At 39.4% G+C, this 25,212-nt stretch overlaps 2 protein-coding genes and 1 long non-coding RNA gene across 3 annotated transcripts in view; 2 read left to right on the top strand and 1 right to left on the bottom strand.

The window, feature by feature from the left end:
- Nucleotides 1-252: 252 nt before the first annotated feature.
- On the bottom strand, nt 253-9,488 carry LOC118556399 (ceroid-lipofuscinosis neuronal protein 6 homolog; the record flags this gene model as incomplete). Its single annotated transcript, XM_036136195.1, is given in 5 exon segments — nt 253-308; nt 2,704-2,892; nt 4,573-4,671; nt 4,780-4,900; nt 9,314-9,488. Coding segments are annotated over 5 exon segments (506 nt in total), but the record flags the coding sequence as incomplete, so codon positions are not given.
- A 15-nt stretch (nt 9,489-9,503) lies between these two features.
- LOC118562930 lies at nt 9,504-10,133 on the top strand. The gene is made up of 3 exons (XR_004930893.1): nt 9,504-9,622; nt 9,773-9,816; nt 9,909-10,133. It is a non-coding gene; the product is annotated as an uncharacterized LOC118562930 (long non-coding RNA).
- Nucleotides 10,134-14,437: 4,304 nt separating this feature from the next.
- chrna7a (cholinergic receptor, nicotinic, alpha 7a (neuronal)) overlaps nt 14,438-25,212 on the top strand; it is a 35,314-nt gene continuing 24,539 nt past the window's right edge. Inside the window, exons 1-5 of the mRNA XM_012850856.3 lie at nt 14,438-14,621; nt 15,202-15,376; nt 20,466-20,605; nt 20,841-20,885; nt 23,359-23,468. Of these exons, the coding sequence (XP_012706310.2) occupies nt 15,322-15,376; nt 20,466-20,605; nt 20,841-20,885; nt 23,359-23,468 (350 nt within the window). The 5' untranslated portion in view covers nt 14,438-14,621; nt 15,202-15,321. The remainder of the gene's footprint in view (nt 14,622-15,201; nt 15,377-20,465; nt 20,606-20,840; nt 20,886-23,358; nt 23,469-25,212) is intronic.

Below are 25,212 nucleotides of genomic sequence, written 5' to 3'. Positions count from 1 at the left end.
ATCCCTTGGAAATAATCTAATATTTAAGTAATGGTAGCTGATCACAATGATATCTGTGATGTTTTTTGATGTTTGTGGGCAAAAAAAGAAAGAACAAAACAGTTTTTAAAATTCTCCAAATGTGTCCTCTTGCTCCTTAATAAAGAGCAAGAACAGGTAAATAAAGCATGACTCGCTGCACAAAAACATATTCTGTATCCTGCAACATATGAATGCATCCACAAAATGCATATATTTATCCTAAACACGTACCACATCAAGTGTCCCAGGTGTTCATCATAATAATACAGCAGCTCAAATGAATCAATCTGCGAAAGAAAGACAGAAAACCGGATTATTGATGGGAACGCTGTCCCTTTTTTTCCAAATCTATGTTCAACTGAGTGCATCAAGCTCGGTGTGTTTCAGCTTTGTGCAACATTGCCACCTACTGTTGTAATATTCACCCTTCATCCCACTTTATTTCAAACCCACATTTACAGAGGGTACAGAAAAAATAGTGAAAGAAATGTGTGAAGAAAGATAACAGAAGCACATATTTTCAGACGCAGCACAAGGGATTAATTAGGAGGAAATTGTCTGAATCACATTTGGCCCTTAATTATATTATTTTAACAAGCCGAAACCCAAGAGAGAGCTAATTTTTTTTTGAACAGCAAACCCACACATTTTGAAAAAACAAAAACGATAAAAATGATACACGTATTGCTGCAGTTTCAGATTGTTTCATAATTTGCTGCTTGCATGTTTCTGCTTTTTACTCTTTAGTCACACGTCCCCATATGACTAAAGCAAATAAATAATTCTGATTTTAAATAATTATTTAATTTATCAAGGGGGGGGGGGGGCACCCAAACTATGCATCCTAGTTAATTCCCAATTAAACGAGGGGGAAGGTCACTTTTTTTTTGCAACTATATCTAAATCACTTTCTGTTGTTTGCAGGCGTTTGTATAATGCCTCGTTCGCTTGGCAAGATTTAAAAATGTTTATGTCGTAGACATAACAGGTTTGCTCATTCAGTGTGTTGTGTCCGTGACCAAATAGCCTTTTGTCCACTTCCTGCTGACATAACTCTATAATTATTTAAAGCGTTTAATTCTAAATGTCTAATGCATTGATGCATTCTTGCCATTTAATGATGTTGCATTGCTGTAAGCTCAGTGAGAATACAGGTGAAAATGAAGGCAGTAACCTTCTAGAAGAAGATGACCGGGAGTCCAGTACAAAGAAATGAAAAGCTGTAAAATATTTTAAAAGATTGCAGATAGACCTGGATGAAAAATATAGAATTTTTTTAAATCATGCAATCTTTTGCCACGGGACTAAGGGAAATATTGGCCCCTGGCTTTGATGATGAAGGTAGATATTTCTACCAAGTTTCTTTCTCGACAGAGACTGAAAAAACTCAGAGGATGCAACCGTTCTAATTAATCAAAAAGCTTCTTAATGAGTTAGTTTTTCTGGATGCATTTTGTTTTCTCAACAAAACAAAAAAAAACAGTGATGTCCAGAAGATAATTTTACCCTCAAGAACTCACAATGGCCTACCCTCTCCCAGAAAAAAGGCCGCATGTGCAATTTGGAGGGTAGCGCACTTTAACCCTAGCTATTTAAGAGCGGAGGGCAAATTGTATTGTAACACTATGTTTGCTTTTTTCTTTTAATTTAATTTTTATAGAGCGTGGATTATTTGTCTGTTTGTTGATAGACCTTTTTTTTTTTGCAGCCAGAACAGCAGCAGGATGCAAGAATGCAGAATGAATGCAGCAGCTTTGGTGACAAAAGTGTTACAAAACAACCTTTTAACTACGAAATTAGGAGTTGCCAGCCTGGTGTTGGCAAGTATAGGTTTTAGGCTTGTAATAATGCCGGCGTGGCCACTCCTCCATCAAATTGTATCAAAATCAGACAGTGCACGCGTCCCTGTGTGGAACCACTTGCCGCAGCCTTTTTTCTCCACTCTGCAACCAAAACTCATGCCTATGCTCCTCTGCACTCAGTGATGTCACACAACTCACTGTAACCAACATGTGAAAAGCTGTAAAACCTTTTCACTGATTCCAGATCAGCTTAGACCTTCGCCACTAAATTAAAAATTATAAAAATTTCCCCTCTTATCAGGTCTGCCCAGGAAGATGAGGGCTGAATGAAATATTGCCTCCTGGCGTTGCCTTGTATTGATTTCCAAGAATCTGTCAGCACTGAGATTGAAAAACCTGCCAGGATGCAAATGTTATTATCAAACAGCTTGTTAGAGAGCTCAAGTGTTTCCGTGTCAGTTTTCATTTCGACATTTCAACATTCGGGAAACAGACCCAATGTGAAGCCCCGAATTAACTCACAGGTCACACAGCCTGCCGGAGAGGAATAATTACGTATCAAACTCATCATCTCCTGCTGTCAGATGAGGGGCTGCAGAGAAACCGGGTTTTCCCTCTCCTACACAAGCCTGCGTGAATCATAATTGATCTCCGGATGCGCAGTGTGTCGGCGGACAAGATGCGAAGTAGCAGAAAGGATGCGAAAAAAAGGCTTGGAAAACACAATTTTGACAAATGAGGAGCAGGGAGGATTAAAAGTCACTCAAATTTAATGTGCAGCACGGTTGCAGTTGTAACGCTGACACCTGATGGGTACAACTCTTCACAACATCTCAATGTATTCCCAGAACGCCTGTCACGCAGTTTCCCGGAGTCTTACCAGCGAAGCCGGTTTGAGGTCCTTGATGATGGGGTTTTCTCTGACTGACAGGTGGAGCTGGTAGCCGCTCAGGATGAGCCGGTGGTTGATGGAGTCTCCCACCAGGTGGATGCTAGCCCCCATGACGAAGGTGACGATGCAGAGGTGGACGGCTGTGTGGGAAACGGGCCTGTGGGCGCGCTCGACCAGCTGCGGGCGGCAGAACCACACACTTGCTTTGTTTAATACAAGCTGTGTCAGAAAACAAACGCGTACTGTTGGACCTCTGGTGTCAACGACAGTGCTGCTTTGGGTTGCTTTCAGACAGCTTTAACGGTAACGTGATGTCTTTTCCCTTGTGTCTGAAGGCAAAGCTCCCTCTTTTCTGCTAAGCTCACTGCAAAAACCGAACTTAAAATAAGTAAAATGTTCTTAAAATTAGTGTATTTGTCCTTGATTTAAGCAGGTAAATAAGACTATGTGCCAATGGAATAAGATTTTTGCACTTAAAATAGGAACTACTCATCTCCATCACCTTATTTCAAGTGCAGGATGTCTAATTATCTTATTTTAGGGGTAAAATACTCATTCCATTGGCAAATAATCTTATTTACCTGCTCAAATCAAGGACAAATACACTAACTTTAAGAACATTTTACTTATTTTTAGAGTTGTTTTTGCAGTGCTCCACTGGCTTCTGTTGTCACTGCCAGCTGTCTGGTTCTTCCTTTATTTCAAGCAAGCATCTGCCATAAATGTAATGCAAAAAAAAAAAAAAACATTTTGATTTTTTTTGTTTTGTTTTTTTAACAACATGGTCTCACAATAAAAACTTCCAACACCAAAGTAAAAGAAAGTCAAAGGGTTGCTTGACTTTAGGTATTGTCTCTTGTTTTTATCCTATTCTCTTTGCTGTGCTGTTCTCTCTGTTAGCGATACTCACTATTTTAATAGTGCACCATCTGCCTTCATATGTAGAAAAGTTAAGCCTGGATAATTTTACGGTGTTCAAAGTGTCAGTGCAAGCAGAAAACGGGCAATACAAAAACATACCAGGAAAATGTTGCATAATTAGCGGCAATAATGTTTAAAGCGGTAAATTAAGTCCAGTCATCCCAACTGCTCCCATCCTACAATATTGTTACCACATAGGGCTGGACGATAATTCAATAACAATATATATTGATCGATAGACGTGTGGCGCGATAGGAAAAAACAGGGTCGAGTCAGTCAGTATTTAATAACATAACTCAGGTCTCTTAGGTTATTTTTCTTTAAAAAAAATTCTGTTATGGTTAAAAAAAGTTGGTTAAATAAAACTTTAATTGGAATTCTGTGTTTGTGATCTTTATTAAAATTAAATCATTTAGCAATATCATAAAATGTCCAGGCAGAGCTGCACATAAAATATGGTTTTAAATATGTTCAAAAATCATCGATATCAATCAATATGCATTTTTTTTTATCAATAAGCTTTTTTTCTATATCGTCCAGCCCTATTACCACAGTCAAAAGAATAATAATAACTTAAACAATTTTTGTTGCATTCAGTCTAAAAAGACAGTTAGACTTGGGGTCCCAAACCTTTATTTGAAACTGAGAGCTCCTTTATTTGTACTGTGTCACACAAAGAGTTACCAGTACTGACCGTTGAACTAGAACAGTCAAAGTTCAACTTAACTTTATGTAAAATAACATATTTTTAATGCTTTTAAACAAAACCTATTTTTTTTATCTATATAAATTAAAATTGATTAAAAAGGAAGAGCAACAGAATTAAATAAACATTAGACCACAAATTCTAGGAGGTCTGGCAATAAAGGCTTTGGAACACCTGCAAAAAAGCTGATTTATTCTCTATTATTAAAGAGCTGTGTGGTTAAGATTTACCTTGAGCATAAGGAACGGTGTGATGACGTTGTAGGCCATGTGGAAATAGTCTCCCGCACTTGGCCTGTTCAGAGGAAACCACTCCAGAGGAAGGACAATCTAACGTACAAAACATGCAAAACCATTTTTGTATTTCTTCCTCCCTAAACTGGGGATATTGTGTTCAACCGCGTCAAGTACAAATTAGGAGCATAAACATCTGCATACCATGGCGATGGGTCGTCCAAAGTCAAGGATCCAGTTCTGCAGAGTCAGACAGAGCCACAGGTCAAAGTGAAAGGTTGGCCTTTTCCTCTCCGGGACATTTTGCTTTGAAACACCGGTGGTGCTGTCAAAACACATTTGCAATAAGTCATTCTCTTAAAAGGAAGGTTTTGCACACCACAGACATTCTTAATTACAGTATACTGATGCATCTTTTGCTGCAATTGATTTAAAATAAAGGGTTGCCCCTATGGCTTTTTACTGGTGTCTGGTTTTATACACATCACAACAAGCAGTCGCATAAAGACTGGTTGAGCATAACTTATTAAATAGACAAAGAAAATACAACAAAGTTACACATTCAACATGACAAGTGACATGACATGACTTCACATTAATCCCTATAACTGATCAGATCTTTGTGATTGCCCCGCAGGATTTCAGAATAACGGTCCAAGTCCTGCTGGGGATTTGCTGACTGATGAAACGGTGTTTATTGTTAACAGCTGCGCAATTTCCTGAAGAACTGGAGAGGAGGGGGGGGCGGGGGTGGGGGGGGGGGGCGGGGGGTTATGGTTTAATCTATGCACATGTGAAACTCTGCCAAAATGGCTGAATACAGGCGAATACGCTACAGGCCAATCAATCATGTCTATTTAAGAGTTAAGCAACGCAAAAGAATCACAGGCTGCTGGTCCCTGACATATTTCTTCTGTTTTGTCAAAGACGAGGATAAGCAGTATAAAAAAAATCTGTTTTTAATTTATGATTTCATTTAAACAGCTATCTAGCCGTCTGGCTGAATGATGCAAGACCAGGCAAAGGCAGCAGAGCCTCCAGTGTCCGTCTAATCTGAGAGCTACTGATGCAGGTAATAACATGCTGTGATGGCTCACAGAATCATGTCGGATCTGCAGATGGTCCTTCGGTACCATCCGAAGTACACTTGGATTCAAAGCGTGTGACGATCGCATCTCGGACTACTAGTTCTGCCAAAAGAAGGATTTGTTCTCCGTCTCCCCACACCTGTATTTGGTTCTGAGAAGGGAAACGTGAGCAGGCGGGAGTGAGGCCAGCTGACTGTGAATATGTTAACGTGGAGTTGAGCATCTCTGCGAGTAATTGCTCCATCTGTGCACACTGCCAACATGCAGATGTTTCATTTGTGTGCTGTTGGTTATGCATGACAGAGGTCTGCTGACTGATCGCTGCCTTCGTCTAGCAGCAGTTTTAGTGCCAACACAGTCGGAGCTGTGGGAGATTCCAGACAACCTGTTAAATGCGTTTCTAACTTGATCCGTCTTTAAGACTGCAGTTTGGTTCATAAATAACAATATCTAGGATAGACTGAAATAGGACAAAATACTTCATTTTACTTCAGAAGATGATGGAAGAGCTCAGATAAGGGATTAGTATTTAAATATAACTGTGGTTTTAACGTTTATGACAAATATGCCTCTTTAAAACAGTATTAATGAGCAAATGAAACTGACTAATGCACATATGCATCTGTTGCTTCTGTACAGATTGAAACTGTTGCCATGAGAACAAACCACTCTCCGTCAATGACAATTCCTTTCATTATGACCAATGATATATTCTTATTTCAGCATAAACAAAGTGCTCTAAATCTCACCTTGCATTACTCTAAACCAACGCTTGTTCAAGAAGACACAAATTTTGGCGCTCAAGCCAGCTTTGAGTAAAATTCGCTGCATGTTTGTGACTCTCTTTACAATAAAATTAAGATCTCTGCAGGAATCTGGTTATTGGCATATGCAGATGAAACAGGTAGCCTTTCTTCATCAGTAGCTTTTATAATTTTACTTAAGTAAAAAGCTTGAGTAGATACTTCACCTTGCATGGATGTGTTTTTAAATCCAAAAATCTATACTTCTACCTGACTAAAATATGTGAATACTTTTGACACCTCTAATCTGCATCAACCACCTGCGCTTACAAGCTAGATTTTCGCCTTTCTAGAACCGATGTCGGATGGCAAACCAAATCATTTAGAGGATCACAAATGGCTCCCAGCCAGCACTTTGGACAACCCTGCTTTAACTGATATACAGCTGCTCTACGGTAGAGTCTTGTTTCTGCTGTGAGGGGTTCCCCTGCCTGTCCTGCCTCTACACTGAGTTTTATGGCTGCAATCAACTCCAGGGTGCATTTAAGTACAGTTCGTACTGTACATTATCGATAATAAAACGACTCCAAAAGTAAGTCAGTGTTACCATAGATAAGATAGATAGATAGATAGATAGATAGATAGATAGATAGATAGATAGATAGATAGATAGATAGATAGATAGATAGATAGATAGATAGATAGATAGATAGATAGATAGATAGATAGATAGATAGATAGATAGATAGATAGATAGATAGATAGATAGATAGATAGATAGATAGATAGCTAGATAGCTAGATAGATAGATAGTCGATAGAAGTCGCTAGATAGATAGATAGCTAGATAGATCGCTAGATAGATAGATAGATAGATAGATAGATAGATAGATAGATAGATAGATAGATAGATAGATAGATAGATAGATAGATAGATAGATAGATAGATAGATAGATAGATAGATAGATAGATAGATAGATAGATAAAAATCCTTGCATATGATTGGATAAACCACTTGTTCATCATCTTTACTGACGTGCAACAAGCTCTTGCCAAACCCGGTCGGGATAAGGGCAAAAGCATAATTTCCACTAACAAAAGTCTTCTAAGCCGTTCTGTTCTTTGAAATGATTAATATTTGGTAGATTGGACAACACTGATTAAATAGCTGCATCAATGTTACCGCTTGCTTCCTCTCTACGAGCCACCATTGTTGTCTGAATACGTCACATCTACAAAAATCCCGCCCGGCGATCCTGATTGACTCGTCTATTTCATGTGGTATTGAAATCCCTCCCAATGGCAGCGTTCAAGATGGATGTGTTGATGCTGTGTGGAACTCAGTGAAAATACGTCAGGTTAATATAAATGAGCTTAACTGAATTAAACTAAAGTGGACATAGCACAGACAGTTACTGATAATAATGTAGGTCTTTTTGGAGAGCAAGGGTCATCCCTGAAGACTTTCTTTGACTCTGGTGGCATCAGCCATCTTCTACGGTGTGGTCTGTTGGAGCAGCAGCTTATCAGTAGCTGAGAGGAAGCGGCTGGATAAACTCATTAGGAGGGCCAGTTCTGTCCTGGGATGCCCCTTGGACCCAGTGCAGGATGGAGGGAGACAAAAAGATTGTAAGAAAACTAACATAATTAATGGACAATGTCTCCTACCCCATGCATGGGGCAGTTGCAGAGCTGGAGAGCTCTTTCAGTGACAGACCACTGCATCCCAGAAGCTCAAAGGAGTGCTTCTTTAGGTTGTTCATCCCAGCTATTAGACTTTATAACCTCTGCTGCTCACAACAGTCTCAATAACTATTTATAACATGCAAAAGGTTGCACAGGTTCTGATGTGATCATGAATTTTTTTACATTGTTTCCAAGCAGTACACTTGCATTAAGATCAGACTCAGCTACTTCAAGATGTTGCTGTACTGTCATACATGTTGGGTATTATTGCATGTTATGGCATAATGTTCTGTAAATAAGCTGGTGTCTTTCCACTGTTTAACTTAAAGATTTTATATTTTTACCTGAGTATGCTGTATTATAAATCATTGTGCAACACTTACTCTGGTATTTATTTTCACTTTTATATTGGCCTTTCTAGTCAAGCTCATTCTCTGTTGCTTTAGAACTTACTTTTCTAAGTTTTCTAATAATTGATTTTATTTCTCCTATTTCTAAAAATTGCATATAACTCTGTCTGTGTCTTTGTCACACTCAAATTGCCCCATTATGGGACAATAATGGTATTTCTTGTATTATCCTAATGGTGTTCAGATTCTCTGCAGCAATTCAACTCGTCCTTGATATTATTTTAAAAACATAATTATTGCTTTAATCTGTCACAGCAGAATGGTCTCAAATGGCACATACGTGCTTAATAAGCTATCAAGAAAGTGTTGACAGTTTCTGACACTAATTTCAGTTGTTGTTTTTTTTTGTTGTTTTTTTTGTAGCATTGTAAAAAATAATTAATTTAGAACAGACTGAAGTTTGGGTCAGACTTGAACAGTTAATAAAACCATTATAGGAGCCTCTTCGTTACTGATGTTGTCTCCAAGGTTTGAATAAGACTGATAAACATTTGTTGGTAATAACACAACAACTCAACCACTTCCGAAGTATTTTCACATCGATTTTCTAGTTTCCGAGGTGTATGTGAATGCAACATGCGCATATAGACAGTAGCAATAAAACACGGAGAAGAGGAGCAATCTGTTTTTCAGGTTTCAGAAGCTAGGACCGCGGGGCTGCAGATCAGACTGGAGGGGAAATATCTGCACGGGGGAACTGGACTCAACACATTACAGTGAACCATCAACTGGACTGGGTACTACAGCTTTACGGGTCCAAAAAGTCAGGAACTGGGGAGAAGGAAAACACAACAACGCTGACGGTCCAAACCTGTGTAAATCGTTGCCTCGACGTTTTCGTACATTCTGCATTGCCAGTTCCGCTTAAACTGCCTCTGTCAGATCAACGGAGTATAAAACAAGCTGTGATCCAAACGGTAAAAGCTTAACGGGACTGAAGTTCATTGAAACTCTGATGGACGCGCTTTCACTTCCTGGTTTGCCTTTTGGCCCCGCCCATGCAATCAATCCTCCAATCAAAATCCAGGACACGGAGGAAGTAGCGCAAAATGATTCCCTCGTAAAAACTTGGAGTAATAATAATAATAATAATAATATCACTCTCTAAAATCTCTAAAAGGTAAGTATTTTTCCAAGTTAGGGAAATCCTTTCATAGAAAGGAAGTGAGCAGAATATGAATGCTCCCTGTAATATACTCAGAATCATTATATCGTCTCAGTAATTAACTTATTGGTAATCACACAAAGCTATTTGTGTTTTTCCCTATAGGTGTTGGAAGTTCAGTGGTTCCTCCACATTTTGACAGTGCAAACGTAATATATCTGGATAAGCTATAGCTAAACTCACAATTATTCACACTACTGGCAGATTTATGTTTAAAGTAACCTTTTAACTTGACCAACAGGTTTCCTCTGATTGGAGGTAATATTGTTTTGGAGGGGCACAGCCAGGGTCCTGACTTGAATCTGATGATAGAGGATGTTTGAGGGAAGAAAAGAGGTCTTCCAACCTCAAAGAAGCTGAAGCTCATCACTGAATATAAACTGAAATATCAGTGACATCATGCAGAGAGCTGCTCAGTAAGTATACATTATAGCTGTAATGTCAATTGCGATTTCCCACTGATTATTAAGAAAGGTTATACATCATTTTCAACATATCACATTTTTTATTTAAAATGCCAATTAAAACAGTTTATTTTTTAATTTATACATTTTTTTACATAGTTTATCTTTTGATAGAAAGTTTTCGTTGAATGAAATCACTTTGGCCTCAACTGTAGATTGTAGTCTCTTCACTGCAGGTGAAAGACAACATAAAAACAAAGCTTGCTGGAAGACGATGCAGAACAGAAACACTTTTTATGGTGGCTTAAAACATCTCAACCCAATTTCACCCCTGTTGAATGAGACCTGAATAATCTGATGCAGGACCTTCTTTTGGTGTATCATTCTCTATTTTCGGCCCATCGTGATGCCATCATGTGCGGACCAGGGAGGAATGTTTTGCCACATCTCAATAGCTCAGGAAGCACACAGTGGGTTCAGTTTATTTCAAAAACATGTTTACATCTTAGAGATGACATTATTAAATAGCATCCAATAGCAGTTGCTGGAGGCTGTGTACTCCTTCAAGGTCCCACATGCCCTAAGATATTCATGGCAGGAGAAAAGACAAGGGCAGCTGAAAGAGCAGAAAAAGATCAACACTGAAATGTACTGACGAACCGAATAAACTGTTTATCATTATAGCTTCATTGTCATAACTATTGCATTCAGACTTGGTTTAACAATTGTAAGATCATCATCTGTAAAACACAAGACTATTTTAGATCATGTAATGCCATGATGAAGGCCTTTAAGCTATTTTGGACGGTACACTTCAAACCTGTGAAAAACATGACCTGCCATATATTGTGTTTACCAATAAATACCACAGCATCTGAGATTTTCAAAAGATTGTGATTTAGATTTTTCTCTGATGTGTTTAAACATCAGAGCGTTAAATTTAAAAAAAAGAGATGAAGTTTGTTTTATTTTAACCTACAGGGCTAATGTGGGTTGTTTTTTGCTGTCGGTAGCAGAAAAACAACATATTGTAATGAATGTTAACAAACCGGCGGTTTATTCTCTCATTAGCACAAAAGATCTTCTTTTTTTTCCTGTGTGGGCGACTAATGACACAATGTTACATGTGCTCATGAAAGCTTTTTACAGTTAATTATTTTAAGGCAGTATCAGGGTTGCTGTTACTGGGGGAAAAATAGAAATGTCCATTAAAAAAGAGCCGAAAACAAAATTCTTTCCACTTAGGGCTGTGTTTATTCAACTCTCAGGATGTATATAGTTACATAACTGGTTCCATCATCCTCTCATTCCATCTTAAATGTATTTCTAATGCCCCTCCTTTACTTAAACTGAAATAAACAAAAACACAGATGAGTCTCAAGTGGACAGAGACATTATTCTGCACTCTGAGTTCCCAGCGGGAAAAGCAACACTAATGTCCCCCATTTCAGTGTCAGAAATGGCCGGCAGATCCAGTATTTCAAATGTGGTGAGAGTCACAAATCTAAACTATTAGTACTGCTGATGGTTTGTATCGCATTAAACCTCTAGCAGATATCGTAATGCCCAACTTCTATTTCTAAACATGTTAATTTACTGTTTAAACACCTCAAATGGACAGAAATACAGCTATAGTCTTCTGTTGCTGAAAGTAGTTGGCATCACGACAATTAGTAAGTCCCACTGGTTTTCCACCGTGTAACTAAAATGTGCTCAACCCAGATGGAAAGTAATTCCCAGATCCAAACCCTGAATGCCACGACGAACGAATGCAGCATTAGCCTGCAGGGGGAAAAAACTTTGAATGAAGTTGTTGTAATCTCTCTCATTTGATCGACATAGACCTTTGCTCTGCTATAAATGACTTTACGTCTTTACCGAGGATGTAGGTAATTAAACAGAGGAGCTGTGGTGGATTTAAATGTCAGGTAATCAACCATTTGCTGGATAACCTGCATTAAAACATCTGATTTTCTTTGTGGAAAAAAACTCTCAGCTTTCAGTAAAACTATTAATTACAGTTATTTTGTTGTCTAGGCTGTCGTAATTAATGGCTACTTGGCACGGCTAAAACAGTCGCCACGTTGCACACTGAGACCTCACTCTTCTTTTATTTGAGCTTTCTGTTTCTTTGCTTTTATTTTACAGACTCCCAAAAATATTTTCAGTTTAATTTAAGGGATTAAAATCCTAAGAAACAAGGCCAATAGCCTATGCTACCAGAACAAAACTTTTGTTTTGATCCACAGGCCTCTAATTCCAGATGTCAACACGGCTGCACCTTATGATTGCATCAGCAGTGATGTGACTATTCAAGCTGTTTAGTATTATTCTGAGAGCGCCCTTATAAAATGATTTGTGCTCACACAGGAGTTACCATGGAACCGAAATCTGGCTCACATATTCAGCATGTCCATAAATCCAGCCTGAATGCATCCTTTGTCCGACAATATGAACATTTTTAAAGAGCAGTCTAAATTGGAACCTGTTTGCATCAGGCAGGAGGCAACTTCTGATCCCTAAAGCCTGCGGCGTGGTGGCACGGAAATATAAACCCTCAGTGATGCGAGTGTTGTGCTGCTCTGCTGTGGTCAGGACTGGTGCGCCTTTGTTCCAGCCCTCGCCTAAGCTCATAAGAAATGGATCCTGGTTACACGCTACAACAAAGGACCTTCCTCTCTTGTGTGACCAGGCTCTGCCGTGGTGATACATTAATACGTGGTGTCCAGATTTGCAGAATGAAAGTCTTGCGGGGGGAAAAAAACTTCATACCTCACACTCTCCTTTTTGCAGCTTCTTGAAATGCCAAACATCCATCCGTACTCTTTGTCAAAAGAAGAACTATCTGTTCAATCATTTAAAAAAAAAATGAACGCCTGGGTCATAGCCTCCCTTTGAGCTCTAAAACGAATCAATCCATCCACTCCGGCCAACTAGTAGTCACAGCACCGCACACTGGCATTAATGAATTGCTAGAAATTATTATGAATACATAATAAAGTTCATCTGAAAATTAAATTTACCTTGCAACACCAGCTGTGAGTGCACTTAGGCTTTGAAATATTGAGCTGAAGAGAAGCACTCAGTCCATGTTAATACTCACAGCAAAATTTCCATTTTGTTCTCCCTTCCATTGTGAGGTAGATGAATCTTTGAGCACTCCAACATTAAACTGTGCTAGGGTTTTCTAACGAAGGAGGACTATCACTTCTGATATGCAGCGCAATTATCCAGCCTTGGACACAAGTTGATGAATGGTAATGTTTGACGTCAAGGTCAGATTCAGCTATGCAAGATGCATCCATTTAATCAGCTCATTTTAAAGTTTGTTTATTACAGAATGCAGAGAGGGCAGAGGGAAAGATGAAGCTGCTGTAAGCATGGAGGGAGGTAAAACATTTTTTTTTTTATTTTGATGCTCAACGACCTTGAAGTCAGTGCTTTTGAGAAGGCAGGTTTCGCTGAATGCCTGTCCCGAATTTATGCTGCTTAATGCCAAATGTGTTCATGTAGGACGGAGTTCCGGTAGACGTGAACAGTGCACAATGTGATCGAACAGAGGATCACGCCCAACCAGTATTGGAGGTTTTCTGGGAATTGTCCAAAAAAGAGGAAATGTCCAGCGAAAGGCTGTTGTGCTGATACAAATGCCTTGTTGACGTCAGTGGGGAATCGGCGTCTCTGAACACACAGAGCACATCGACCTATGAAGCAGATGGGCTGCAGCAGCTAAAGATCACATCAAATGTCTGCTAGGAACAGAGAATTTAGGCTACTGGTTATATACAAGTTCACCAAAACTGGGCAAAAGCTGATTGGAAAAAGTGTATCTTGTCTGTTGAGCCTAATTTATAATAATAACAATAATAATAATTGTTATTATTAACATTCTTTTTTCTATTGGCCTCAACCAAAAACAGCCTGGTTACCTCTGAGCTTCAGCCTTGTCTTTGGAACAGTGAGGAGCAGCTGGCCACTGCAGGAGTGATGTGTCTTTGCCTGTGTGATCTGGCAAGAAGACATGCAGCTGCATTTCGGACAAGCAGAAGCCTTTTTGATCCAAAAGTACAACGGTACAGTGGCCAGGCTGCACGGTAGGTCAGGTGCCATGCAACAATGACGACCTGGGTTCAAATCCCAGCCTGGCATCTTTCTGCAAAGAGTTTGCATGATCTCCCTGTGCATGTGTACTATGGCCTCCTCCCGGGTGAGGTTAATTGGTCTCGTTAAATTGCTCTCAGATGTGAGTGTGTGCACATTGCACAATTGTTTGCAGTGCAGCCAATGACTACTTGAGATAGGCAGGAGCCTCCCTGCCACCCTGCACAGATAAATGGCTACAGACAATGGATGGTCAGTAATCAAGGCGTAAGGCATGATGGATCTTTTTGAAATCCTCCCTGGATCAAATTGTCTTGCTTTTAGCAATTTATCGCATGTTTTACTACAGCGCCGACTTGAGGGTCAAATCTCTGGTTGCCATCTATTGTTACTCCCAGACCGGTGGCAGTGGATTTCAAATATGGAGTCAAAGATCCAAGAGTCATAAGGTGGACATCACAAGGGCCACTTGGGCGTAATAACATGACCTCAGTATTTTTTTTACGTGTACCTAATAAAGTGGCCGGTGAGTGAATCGTTTAAATTTGTGCATATCTGGATTTGTGTGTGAGAGGAATATTTCTTCTTCACTTTTATCATTATCCTGATTGCACTGTTAACTCCAGGATTAGACAGGCTTCAACTTTAAAATCAAACAGCAATACCCTTCAGTGACCAGCAGAGGGCTCCTTACACTGACTTGTAAAACGATGCAATCCTAGACTGTTTCCTCAGGATGACAGAAATGCGACAAATTCAAAAAGAAAAGCCTAGTGCTTTGACGGATATTTTGCTTAGCAATGCAACAGCTATACAAAAAAAAAAAGATCAGAAAGGGAATTAGACGAGAAATGAACGATGCTACCAGTTTTAATTTATAGTCTATTAATGATCAGATAACTTCGCAACAATTGTCCGAAAGAAATTCGTTCAAAGGGTGAGGCAAACTCTTGAATAAATCTCATGCAAAAACTTGTATATGGATATCCGGTCACACAGTTTATTAGGAGGAGTTATTTTTTTTTCTAGAGCTGCTTCGCCCACCGGCGCTCCCTCTAAGTATCATCATCATCATCATCATCATCATCACCATCCCCGCATCCTCCCACAGCTCCAGTCATCCTCCGTGGAAACGCTGATCGGTTCAGCATGGAGCTGCTGAATGTTCTGCTTTTTGTGGGAATCTCCGCCTGCTCGATCAAAGGTAGGCACTCCCCGCTCTTCTTGTTAGCAACTTTCAGAGGCAGAGATGAAGATGGGGAGAGCTATTTGTTAGGCAGCAGGTCGTGGGTTTTCTCTATTTGGAACACTTTTCCTGCGCTGCCCATCACCTCCCTTCACGGCTTATTTATTTATCCTGGTCTCAAGAATTTGAATTTGAACCAAATTAAATCACTGAATTGAAATCATTCGGGGACATCCGGGTGTTGCTTTTAACCGTCTTACCTTTTATGTCTTTTTTGGGGACCTGTTGGGCTCTTAAGTCAAAAGAGTTAATTATGACCAATTTTTTATTAAACCAAAAAAATATTTATAGATTCGTCAGACCCCTCTGTGGAGAAAAAAAAAAACAAAAACAACAAAACACCCTGATTGCTGTGATGTTAGCAGACAATATTTAGTCAGAAAAGTGTTGTATTGTTGTAAGATTGACTTCACTGCAGTATCCTCTATCAGCTGCATAATAAACCCATTTTCATTTGACAATTATATTGTCCAGGCATTTTCTTGGTTAATTGATTAAACTTGTGATGCAGCCAGGAAGGGGGCCAGTCCGCTGCCACTATCTGCCTTTATGTGTGTGTGTGTGTGTGTGTGTGTGTGTGTGTGTGTGTGTGTGTGTGTGTGTGTGTGTGTGTGTGTGTGTGTGTGTGTGTGTGTGTGTGTGTGTGTGTGTGTGTGTGTGTGTGTGTGTGTGTGTGTGTGTGTGCTGCCCCAAGATTATTAGTGGCTCCCATCTGGCCTCCCCTTTTGATGGCCTTCTGAAGGCGCCCCTGGTTGTTGTGGTTGTGGGTTTCAGTCTATCAGCACTGAACTCCTTGCAACTTCTGCCGATGTGCGGCCAGCTTGCAGAGGGGTGCACTAATGAGTCGACTCGACTGAAGATGTCAGCACGGACGGCAGCTTCCACAGATAGGCTGTGTGTTCTGGGTGACAGAAAGGCAGACGCAAACTTTTAAGCTGCAAAGCTCCAGCTCCACAGCCACTCGTTATGGGACTGAGAAAAGAAAGAGGGAAAAGTTGGGAGACAGTGTTGCCTATTGTGCCATTTGTTGCAGCATCTCCTGTCCTTGCTCAGTCCGAAAGGACGTATTCGAATCTCCCCCAAACTCTTGGACAGAATTTTGACTGATCGCAGCAATCTCCTTACAGCCAATCACCCACCGCCGCTCTCCGGCTTCCCGCTTTGCAGACGCTTGTTAAAGCAGGCTTAGAGGTTAAAAGAAATCTTGTGAGTGCATGCCCGGCACTGCACGCATAAACGTCTGAGCCCGTCTTGGGTAAATAAAGCTCTTCTCCGTCGTTCTGCGGCGCTTGCTGAATTTGATTACAAGGCTTTGCTTTTGTCCTTTTTTATAGCTCTGAGCTCATCTCCAGCAACGTATAAGCGGAGCACGTATCCGTCGGTGTATCAGACATGACCTCTGGGGGTTTGTTGGCCAAACATCCTTCTGCGTTGTGTTACAACAGCCCACGCCGATGACGCCTCGTTGATTCTCACGGTGAAACTTGAATACGGTGGGATCAGGGAGAGGCGGGAGCATCAACAGGGTTGACTAAGACAAGCTTTCAGCAAACCTTTTCTGACCAGACGAACTGGATGAAAAGGAGGCCGGGGAGAGTTGTCTACAGAAAGCGCACTCTCAGCCAAACCATCAGGATAATGTGCTTCTCATAGGTGGTTTTTGGATAACTGGGCGGCGGCCATTAGTGAAGTGAAAGGACGGTGCCAAAATCACTCCATAACTCAGGACAGGAAACGACAGCGTGCTAAAATAAGAGACAGTCCTGATTTGAGATTTCCCTGCAAGATGAATCACGGCCAGGTTTTCGGGGGTGGATGATTGGTTCGCCTCGGCTGGGGGTTATCAGCACCTCGGCTGTAGCAACGCTAACACTGACAAACCTTTGTGCTTTAAATGCGGCACAGAGACTTCACGGCCCCAACGACTGCAATGACAGCAGCATCTGATTCTGAGCCTTCATTTCTCCTCTGCAAATTGTATACTTTGGTCATCTCCTTGCAGAACCACCATCAGAGTTAACATCTTTATAGTTGGAAGGGTAGTTTTTAACATTAGAAGATTGAAGGGATTTGGTTTTGTTCATTCATTTGTAAAGTCAATATCTAAATGGGTTAAAAACTGTGCTTTTAAAACCAAACCTGGCAGCCCAAGCAGATTTCAGCAGAAGTTGGGTCAAAATAACAATCAGTAATGCAGCTTTTAACTCAGATTTTGTATTTTTCTTTCAAATGTACAGCACCCATAGCAAATGTATCCATGCCCATTAGAATTTTCTTTTTCAACTTTAGCGTATTTTAATGAGATTCTATCTAATTGAACAACAGAGTGGTGCCATAAATGTGAAGTGGAAAGAAAATCATACATGGCATCCAGGTTTGTTTGTTTGTTTGTATTCCTCTTTTAGAAATAAATAAAAATGTGGCACGCTTTTGTATTTTGTTCCTCTGAGTAAATTATTGTGTAGATACACTGTTCACCTCAACAAACTGCTAATTTTTAGGGTATTTTTCTAACATTGTACATCTAGAGACTGAAATTTCCTGCCAGATCGTTTTTGCCATTGTTCACGCTGAAGAGTGCCTGTGAACATCAATTTTCCAGTTTTGCTACAAATTCTCCTCCTAAAATTTAAGCCTGACTTTAAATGAACCATTCAAAGAAGTGGATGCTTTTACCTAAACCATAAAGCTGTAGCTCCAGGTGTTTCTTTGGGGATTCTGTCATACTTAGAGTTGAACCTCCGCCCCAGTCTCAACTCTTTAGCAGACTCAACAGGTTTTCATTCAGGGTTGCCGTAAATTTAGCTTCATCCATCTTTCTAACACCTCTGACCTGCTTTCCTGTCCCAGCTGAGGAAAAACATTAAAACATCATGATGCCGCCGCCACCATGAGTTAATTAATTTAAACCTAATTCAAAGCTTTATCTCTGTTCTGTCTACAGTTTTTTTTTCTGCTCACATGATTGCCTGTAAAAAAAACTCTAAGATTATTTAAATTAGGGGATTTCTGACGGAGGATGTACAAACTGAATTTTCTTTAAGGGTATCAGAATAAAGGGGGTTGATTACAAGTGATTGTCACTCCTTTCAGATTATTTGTGAAAAAGAGAAACCCTGTCACATTAAATCCCAGAAAAATGCTTTGATGGGTCAGGTTAGAACCCATACATTTGTAAGGCCCTTTGTCTGAGACACACACGGATGCACTGAGGAGGTGAAGCACAGCATATGTTTCCACACTCTGTGAATTTTCTTTGGCACTCTATAAAGGTTGAGCTTTAATCCTTTCCATCAGTTCACTGCAGTTCACACATTTACCCTCTGTTTTCTCCTTTTATCTCTAACAGACAGCTTATGCTCTCAGTCTAAATAAATTGATTGCGCGTGAAGCAACAGTAGAGTCTGAGTCACATGACTTAGTGTTGCTGTTGAAAGTACAACCCTGAGAGAGTCTATGTGCATGTGTTTATGCTTGTTTACTGTATTTTGATTCTCTGGCTTAAATGGAGCACAGGAACCCCGTTTCATTAGACATTCTCTGGGATTAGCCTAGGAAATCTTTACCAGCTGCGTCAGGATTTTCGAGAAAACCTGAAACTTCCTTCACAGATTACAGCTAATATGCCCTTTTTATAATCTTTGTAAACTCAGGCTTTCCTCCTCAGGTTCTGTGCATGTTTAATCTAAAAGACGAAAATTTAAAATCACATTTATTCAATGCCTCCTCATCATAGAAATTGCTATTTGCATTGAGTACAAAGGGAATTAAAGAAATAAAATGGTGCTTTTTCCATAATTCTGGAAAAAGCACCGTTACCAATTAGAAAAAGGAAATGTTGCAGAAAACTATATTACATTTGAGGTTAACTCTAACGCTGTCAGAAAAACTAGCATGCAAATCACTTATCTGATCAAATTTAATTTATGCTATTTCATGCACGGTGGGTGCATATATCTTTTCATCCTTGCTCAATCAAACATCAGTCGAGCAAAGCATTAGAAACTGTTTACTCTATTCCACCCAAACCATATTTATGTCACTCATTTTAATATAATGCAATACTGACAAGGATTTTTTTTTCTGGGTTTTAGGCTAACTGCAAAGCTTAAAGGTTGGTATAAAAAAACAGCAACACAGCTACAAATCTGCAGGTTCATGCAATATGTTTAACATCAAATTAGTAAGGTAACTATTTGCTAAAATGTTTAGTTTCTAACAGTGTAATTAGTTTTATTTATGGCTTAGATAAATTAAAGCAATTTAAATATCTGATGACAATTGTTGTATCAAAGACCATTTTTTTTTTAATTTATGTCTAATTTAAAGACATTTTTCACACAATGTTAAAAATCATTGTGAAACATAAATTTGGGGCAACATTAATAACATTGCTCAAAATCAGCATTAAAGCAGTGTTAAATGGGGACGTTAAATTACCTACGCCGCTGGTTACCAAAATTCTCAGCTTCCAACTTAAAACTTGTTACTTCAACTACTGGTATACCAGTAGTTTAAAGTATCATCACAAATTCAAATACAAGGGGTCATGATGACAACTCAAACACTTTGTGTCCTTTATGCTACATAGCTCAGGTCGCTGGTTCGGGGATACAGTTTCTTTACACACTTTCATTGTCCAGATGTCTTATTCTTTGTCCATGTAATTTGTTAAAATGCAATCTGGCTTTTTTTTATACACATGCCCTGTTTAATTCGTATTTATTGTTTGGTGAGGTTGAGGTGTTCAGTCCACTTTGCAGCCTCGCATTTACTCACCTGAAATATCTGGGATTAGTGGTTAGAGTTTTTGGCTCAAAGCAAAAAAGATCTTAGGTCCAAACAGACTTTTTCTGTCTAAAGCTTACATGTTTTCTTCCAGGCATTTAGGTGCCCCCCGTGCCATCCATGTTTCCATGGACAGTTAACAGTTTTTGCATGAAAAAAGTAACCAGATTATGTTATAAAAGTGAAACTAGTAGTGAATCTATTCGAATGTTTGTAGTCAAAAGTGTATTTCTTATGTATTTACTGTGTTCTTCTGCAGTTTCTCAGCAAGGGCCGAGCCAGCGCAGACTGTACGGTGATCTGATGAGCAGCTACAACCCACTGGAGAGACCAGTTTTCAACGATTCTCAGAGCCTCACTGTTTACTTTGGCCTCAGCCTCATGCAGATCATGGATGTGGTGCGTAAACGATCCGTTGCAGTGAATTATTCCTAAACTTAATGCCGATGGCTTCTTCTGTGGCAATGAAAAATAAAATAGTCTTAGGTGGAAAAACATTTTACTTCCGATATCGGTCAGTAAAGCTGCTCAGAATGTTTTATTATCATTTTCTGTTTCTAAAATTTAAAATGAGAGGAAAGATGAACGCAAACGGCATCGTAGGTAAATAATAATTTCTTATTTGTATCAACAGGATGAGAAGAACCAGGTTCTAACAACCAACATTTGGCTTCAGCTGGTGAGAAGTTATCTCTATAATGTTTACAAAGTCCAATTAAAAATAAGTTGCATAAGTTTTTTATTATTATTATTATTCTAACAGCAACACGGGCACGTGTGCATATAGTGTCTTGTAAAAGTTTTCACACCCTTTATTCACATTTTGTAAAATAACAACCGCAACCTCGGATGAATTTAGTTAGGAATAAATTTAGTTTGAACAGCACAAAGCAGCACCTAATAGTTAATTGGATACTTTATTTATTTATTTTTTAACAACAAACCAGCAGCCTACCTGAATGAATACAATAGAGAGCCACCAGCTGCTAGTCTTTTGCGTATTTCTCCACTGGCTTTACACAACTACAGACTGAAATCCTGGTCTACGCAACACACCTGAAGCTCAGTCAGTCTGGGTGGAGAACACATTTACATCCATTTGAAGTCTTGCTGCGGATTCTCAGTCAAGCTTATGTCTGAACTTGGACTGGTCCATTTTACCACATGGAAACAATTTGATCTAAACCGTTTTCTTGTAATTTTGGTTTCATTTCACCCGACCATCCTTATCCACACGTTTGCTGTGATCTCCTAGATTTTCCCTCCTGAGCTGTGGATGTCCGCAGCTCCTCTTGAGGTCCTCTAGGCTTCTTCCTTACTTTCCTGATGAATGTTGTCCTTGCCCAACCTGTTTAGGAGACTTGACTACTTCTGTGTGGTGCCTTACAATAATTTTTCCTCATATATTTTGTCATGTGGCCGGTTTTGAGACAACTACACACCTGAGCATGCACAGGGTGAGAGGCATGCTGCAACACGCCCAACTGTTTTGGGTTTTTTGCAGACAATTTGACATGAACTCAACGAATCATCTTCTTTATTTGAGCCTTTACACATCTTTGTGGATTAAAATGACCTGCCAATTTGAAGTTTTAGTCTTCGTAATTCTAATCAGTGACCCTTAAAGACGTGGTTTGTTCACCAACTAATAGAACAGAGACACACACTGTCTGTGCTTAGCTGTATTCTTCTTCTTTAGTGGTGAGCACCCCTTTCCTTTCCATCTTCCTCAGGGGCAATAAACCCCTTTTTTCCTTCATGTGGTGAAATGAAGTGTATGAACACAGATGCTTTATTGCAGCTTGTCCATTTTGTGACACTATACCTCCTGGCTGCTGCCTCGTCAGCAAGCTCTCCCAAGGCTGGTTGGCCAGAATTAAATCACCCTGTGGAATCCCAGCAGCAGCCTGCCACACACACACACACACACACACACACACACACACACACACACACACACACACACACACATACACACACACACACACACACACAGCAGCCCCCTCATACAGCAACCTTTGGATCAACGATCTGTTGGCGCTGATTTAGTATTCTCGGGCGAGGAACCCAAAAGGAGAAGAAAACTTAAATCTCCCAAAGACGCGTTTGATGCTACAGGATAATTCTGTAAGCTTAAATTACATCATTTTGCCTCAGTAAAGGGTTCAGAGCTGTGAATAGATATAAATATGTAATAGCTAATATGTGCTTAACAATTATCCATTACCACAATGTCATCATTACAAAACGCATGTCTATAAAGTTGGCTTTAGTCGAAATTGCAAACTAAATCAGAATATTTCTGGACTTTCTTATCCTAGGCTGTGTTGTGTTACATTGCGTTACCTGTTCTCAAACATTTAGTAAAGGGCATTTAAGTTTTTGCATTTGAGCTGTATCAGGGAGTTCACCCTCCTCCATCATGCTTTACACAGCCTTTATCAACAACTGCCCTTTATGTTCTTTCATGCTGGCGACAGCCATTGTTTGAGCATCACGGGGTGAATTAATTAAAGTTGGGCTTAAGGTCTGATTTTAAAAAGGCCCTTTATTAAAAGGTGTCTGTTCATGAAATATCGATAAGTGGGCCGTGCACTCAGCTCTACCAGGCGACTGATATGGACTCAGTTTTACGATAAGCTTGTCTCTGTCATGTAAACAAGTGTGCTGCTCCGATATCCACTAGATTACATTTTCTAACCAAATTGTTTGGATCATTGTTTTTTATTATGAAACATTTTTTAGACTCAATAAAACCTTCATTGGTTATTTATGGGTGAAATAATTTAGCTGCTTTGCTCTAGTCCTTTCCTGCCAACATTCAGGCTCTCTTGAGGGTGAATTATCAACAATCCCTTGACTTTTTTTCATCCTTCTGCTGTTAACCCTCGACTGCTCTCAGTATGGCATGTAATGACAAACATAATTCTCTCAGACATGCTGCTAAAGATTTAACTTGGTCCCTAGCTGTATAAATACATTCACAGCTGCTGATACAGACGTTTATTTTTATTGTTTTTTTTTCCCCAAGTTAAAGCGTTGCTGCAATATCAAGAGCTCTCTTAAATCCCAGGCTTACCAAATTGGAGCCCCACATGATGAGGAAATACAGAACGTGTCTGAGGAATACATTGTGATTTTACATTTCACAGTACTGGAATGACTATTACCTCCAGTGGAATCCGCTGGACTATCCAGGTGTGACCAACGTGAGATTCCCCGACCATCTCATCTGGAAGCCAGACATCCTGCTCTACAACAGGTAGGCTTCAAACCTCCACGCTCGCTCTTTGCCGCTCTGTCAATGGACGTGGAGGATGTCAGGCGCAGAATGCAGATTCCTCAGTAGGATGCCAGCGGTGGCACATTAAAGCATCCCAGATATATGAACTCATGGAAGCTTGATTTGCCCCAGTGGGGATATTGTACTACTAGAATGTACATTTCCAGCCATATGAAAATGAAAATCATAGTCTTAGTCATTAAATTAGTATATGTGTTCTGATGAGGCTCATTATTAGTCAGTTTAAAAAAAAAAATCACCACCTTTTAAACATTATTTTCATTATGCTAAATGTTTTTGTTAAAGTTGTTTTTTTATTGGTCTGAAGTAATATGCTAACCTTAAATGTCGTGTTTTTTGTTAGCTGCAAGCAGAAAATCATCATGATTATAAAGAATTGCTTAAAAACACCAGTCTTGGTGGAATTAATCTATATAATGTGTTTGGAGTTACAATAATCTAATTTATTTAACTTAGAATGCAAAATACTTTTTAAGCATCTCAGTTATAAAAATGAATGAAATAAAATAACATGAAATATGGTTTGGTTGTGTATTTTGGGGGAAAACTTTACTTGTCCTCTTTTTTTTTTTTTTTGAGTGTTTAATGTGCTTTTATGCCTCCATGTTCTTTTGTGGCTTTAACTCCCCACTCAAAATGTTAACTTTGAATGCTCTTCCACTGCAATCTGTTTAACCTCTTTTTCCTTCCCTGGTGTTGAAATTCCTTCAGAATTAGATTTTATGAAATTGTTTTCCACTTGCAGAAGATATCTTTTCATGCCCTACTCCCAGGCTCAGATTATTAGCAACGACTCACCAGAGGAGAGCCTTTCTTCCCACCAGAGAGATTTTAGTGGTTAGCCAGGGTTGGTGCTGGAATCACTTCTTAACCAGTTTGCTTTTGCACAACTGGAGAAGTCGGAGCCAAATCATTGAGTCAGTAAAAGCTTCTCATTATTTATTGTTTGATTCTCAGTGGGTTCTACTCTGTGAATCATTACTGTGAATCATTGTGGTAAACATATGAAGAAAAATTTAACCAAATTAATATAATTATTTGCAATACTGCAAGAAAAAGCATGTTTACTTAAAGATGCACAGAGTGCCTCAATTTTACTGAGAAATATTATTTATCCTAGTATCCCTGCAAACAGCGGTGTTTGTGAATGCCTCACAATCCTAATAAGCGGATCTCTCATCAGCACCAGCAGCTGGAAAACAGGAGTTAAACACAGCTTTTTGGGACAAGATTTATTAACACCACCTGGAGACACAAATAAGATCAACAGTGTTAAAGAACTGACTTGGTAATGTTCATGGATTAAGGGGAAGATAATTAGCTGTAAGCGTTGCCCTAATTAAGCTCCATGATGGATGATTTCAAAATAAATTGCAGGAAAAAATACATAAATAAACAGCCAGAAGACACGATGCAGTCAGCTTGTTATTCTGATGCCAAATCTGTCATTTCAATAAACCTGAAGCGCAGCTTGTTACTGTTTTTTTTTTTTTGTTTTTTTTTTTTTTTTGTTTGTTTTTTTGTTTTTTTTAGTTAGTTTGTTTGTTTAACCGGATAGCTCCCTTTTTTTTTTATTAATTTTTTTTCCGCATGCTGGCATCCATATTTGTCTTGGTGGAAACACAAAGAACTGATGCTTGGTGGGAAAAGGCTGCTTATTGCTAAAATTACTTGTTTTGCAAGTTGCAAATAGAATAGGGTT

Source organism: Fundulus heteroclitus, chromosome 4, assembly GCF_011125445.2.
Source record: "Fundulus heteroclitus isolate FHET01 chromosome 4, MU-UCD_Fhet_4.1, whole genome shotgun sequence".
NCBI lineage: Eukaryota > Metazoa > Chordata > Actinopteri > Cyprinodontiformes > Fundulidae > Fundulus > Fundulus heteroclitus.
This window is presented reverse-complemented; position numbering and strand designations above follow the sequence as displayed.